This window comes from Mandrillus leucophaeus, unplaced genomic scaffold, assembly GCF_000951045.1.
Source record: "Mandrillus leucophaeus isolate KB7577 unplaced genomic scaffold, Mleu.le_1.0 Scaffold111, whole genome shotgun sequence".
NCBI lineage: Eukaryota > Metazoa > Chordata > Mammalia > Primates > Cercopithecidae > Mandrillus > Mandrillus leucophaeus.
In genome coordinates, this window is record NW_012099321.1 from 3,336,195 (window position 1) to 3,339,320 (window position 3,126).

Sequence of the window (3,126 nt, forward strand, 5' to 3'; positions counted from 1 at the left end):
AGGAGTTTGAATCTAGCCTGGGCAACACACTGAGACCCCATCTCTGGAAGAAAAAAAGTACTGGAAGACTACTTTACAGTCATTTAGTATCTCCCCATGGGTACTAGGTGCTTTGTTTCAGACCTTTTTTTTTTTTTTGAGATGGAATCTTGCTCTGTCGCCCACGCTGGAGTACAGTGGTGCGATCTCAGCTCACTGCAACCTCCGCCTCCTGGATTCACGCCATTCTCCTGTCTCAACCTCCCGAGTAGCTGGGACTACAGGCACCCGCCACCACACCTGGCTAATTTTTTTGTATTTTTAGTAGAGATTGGGTTTCACTGTGTTAGCCAGGATGGTCTCAATCTCCTGACCTAGTGATCCTCCCGTCTTAGCCTCCCAAGTGTTGGGATTACAGGCATGAGCAACTGTGCCTGGCCTTGTTTCAGCCTTTACGTGACATAAGAAGAAAACAATTTCTGCCGCCTGGCTGGGCGTGGTGGCTCATGCCTGTAATCCCAGCACACTGGGAGGCCGAGGCAGGTAGATCGCCTGAGGTGAGGAGTTCAAGACCAGCCTGGCCAACACAGTGAAACCCCGTCTCTACTAAAAATATAAAAATTAGATGAGCATGGTGGCGGGCATCTGTAATCCCAGCTACTTGGGAGGCTGAGGCAGGAGAATCGCTTGAACCTGGGAGGCGGAGGTTGCAGTGAGCCAGGATCGTACCATTGCACTTCAGCCTGGGCAACAGAAGCAAAACTGTCTCAAAAAAAAAACAAACCCAAAAAACAAAAAATAATTTCTGCTCCTTAAACATGCAAGAAATGATAAACGGAACGAAAAGTACAAACTACAAAAATATTTTATAAATAAGAAAAAGATATTTCATATATTTCACAGCAGCACTTGGGCAGTACTGATTAATAGCATGGATTAGTCATTTCTAGCTGACTATTTCCAATATGAGGTCTCTGAACCAACCCAACCCTGGCAAAATTATCTCCTTGCTTTCTCAAATGGCTGTTAAAAGTGGCTACAAACCAAACCACTCTAAAGACTTCTGCAAATTGATTGAAGACATGGCTAGGTATTTAGAAAACAGTATGAAAAACTTTAAAAATTAAGCAAACACCAAAGTTTTTGGTAAGAAAAAAGAAGACAGTGCTGGCTCAACCCTTAATTTCAACTACTCTTGAAGATATTTTTATTTTCCTTGCAAACCCAATAATCAGAAGTAGCAAGATGAAATCAAACGTTTTAAATAAGGCACCTAAAAAAATATCTGAGTACTTCTAGTAGGGGTGTGTGTGTGTGTGTGTGTGTATGTCTGCACACACAAAGACCTACAGCAACAACACCTCAGAAAAACTGACTTAACCTTTCACCTGCCAGCTGGTCTTTCTGGCACAGATACCAAAATGCCCTCTCCCTGGCTGTGAGCTAAGGATTCAAGTAAGACTGAATTCCATTCTCGTGATAGGTAACAGAAAAGCTTTTCCTATAGCCACTCTTTCCCTTTCCCCCTTTACTAATATAGACATCACATTATACTATATATGCAATGTGTGCTTCCCTCAAATACTGTGCATTAGCTTTATGCCATGAAAAACTACTTGTATCCAACTGTTTAAATGACTGTAAAATATTCCAACGTATGTAAGTCACACCTTCTCCAGCATATATAAGTCAAGCTTTGTTAATTTTCTGCTATTAAAGAAATACATTAATGAACACATTTGTTACAGAATCGTATTTTTTAATGGTATCCGGTAAAAAGATACTTTGCTGCCAGTGGGATCAAAAACCTTTAAAATACCAAAAGGCATTGAAACAAAGTTAAGTATTCTCTGTAGCTTCCTTAATTTGGTAGTTGCCTGTAAGAAGCCAGATAAAATGTGGAAAATATTTTTATTCTCTCTTGAAAAGATAAAAAAAAAGAAAGTCTAACTAGCATGAATATGAAGATCTACAGCAGCTTAATAGTTTTCACTTACTATTTCTCCTAGTAGGACCACATTTTCTCCTCTGACCACAAAAATCCCTCGAGGAATATCACCGTATTTTTTGCCCACATGAATACGCTCCACAGTCTGATGTAGTACTAAGTTTGCTATAAGTGTATAGGGAAAAAACAAAGATATTTAGTTTAACTATTGGGTAAAGGTCCATAACTCAATAATCATTTATTTTGAACAGAAAAGATTTAGCTAAACACTATTTCCAAGCATTATAATTTTTATTTATTTATTTTTTGAGACTGAGTCCTGCTCTGTTGCCCAGGCTAGACTGCAGTGGCACGATCTCAGCTCACTGCAACCTCTGCCTCCCAGTTTAAGCAATTCTCCTGCCTCAGCCTCCGGAGTAGCTGGGACTACAGGTGCCTGCCACCACTCCCGGTTAATTCTTGTATTTTTAGTAGAGACAGGGATCACCATATTGGCCAGGCTGGTCTCGAACTCCTGACCTTGTGATCTGCCTGCCTCAGGCTCCCCAAGTGCTGAGATTACAGGTGTGAGCCATAGTGCCCCACCCTCAAGATTTCTAATTCTGAGGAAGGCTAAAATTTCAAATAATCTTCTCCTATTTAATTGAGACATACCAGTTAGGAGATGTCTGGGATTATGTTGGGCTAATACATGAATGATGGTAGAAATAAGAGAAATAAATTCCTTTGTAAGTTAATTGCTAATACCAAAAAAGCCATAGGAAAATATAAACGAATAAGGACCTTGGAAAACTTGGGTCTAAACAACCACAGAGATCAAAACTTTGTTTTCTGGAAAGAAACAGCTTTTCTTTTTGTGTGGGTAGGTGTATGTGATGATCTGCTGAAGATTCAACTTTGTTTTAGTAATTAGGATTCATTTAACCCAATGCAGGTATCCATGGGTTATGATACAGCAAAAACCTATTTTTTCACCTTGACAGATAACTATATTTGCAACCTAAAAGTCAACTTAATATTCACTACCTTTCACTCAAAGTACTCTGATGAATCTGACTTAAGAATCAGGACTCCAATTTGTTAACAATAATTTTTTTTCCTCTTTTATTTTTTATTTTTGAGACGGAGTCTTGCTCTGTCACCCAGGCTGGAGTGCAGTGGCCGGATCTCAGCTCACTGCAAGCTCCGCCTCCTGGGTT

General features: G+C 40.0%; 1 protein-coding gene across 1 annotated transcript in view; it reads right to left on the bottom strand.

Annotated features, from left to right (window-relative positions):
* LSM1 (LSM1, U6 small nuclear RNA associated) overlaps window positions 1-3,126 on the bottom strand; it is a 14,997-nt gene that overhangs the window by 5,704 nt on the left and 6,167 nt on the right. Inside the window, exon 3 of the mRNA XM_011993183.1 lies at window positions 1,977-2,092. Coding sequence (XP_011848573.1) covers window positions 1,977-2,092 — 116 coding nt within the window. The remainder of the gene's footprint in view (window positions 1-1,976; window positions 2,093-3,126) is intronic.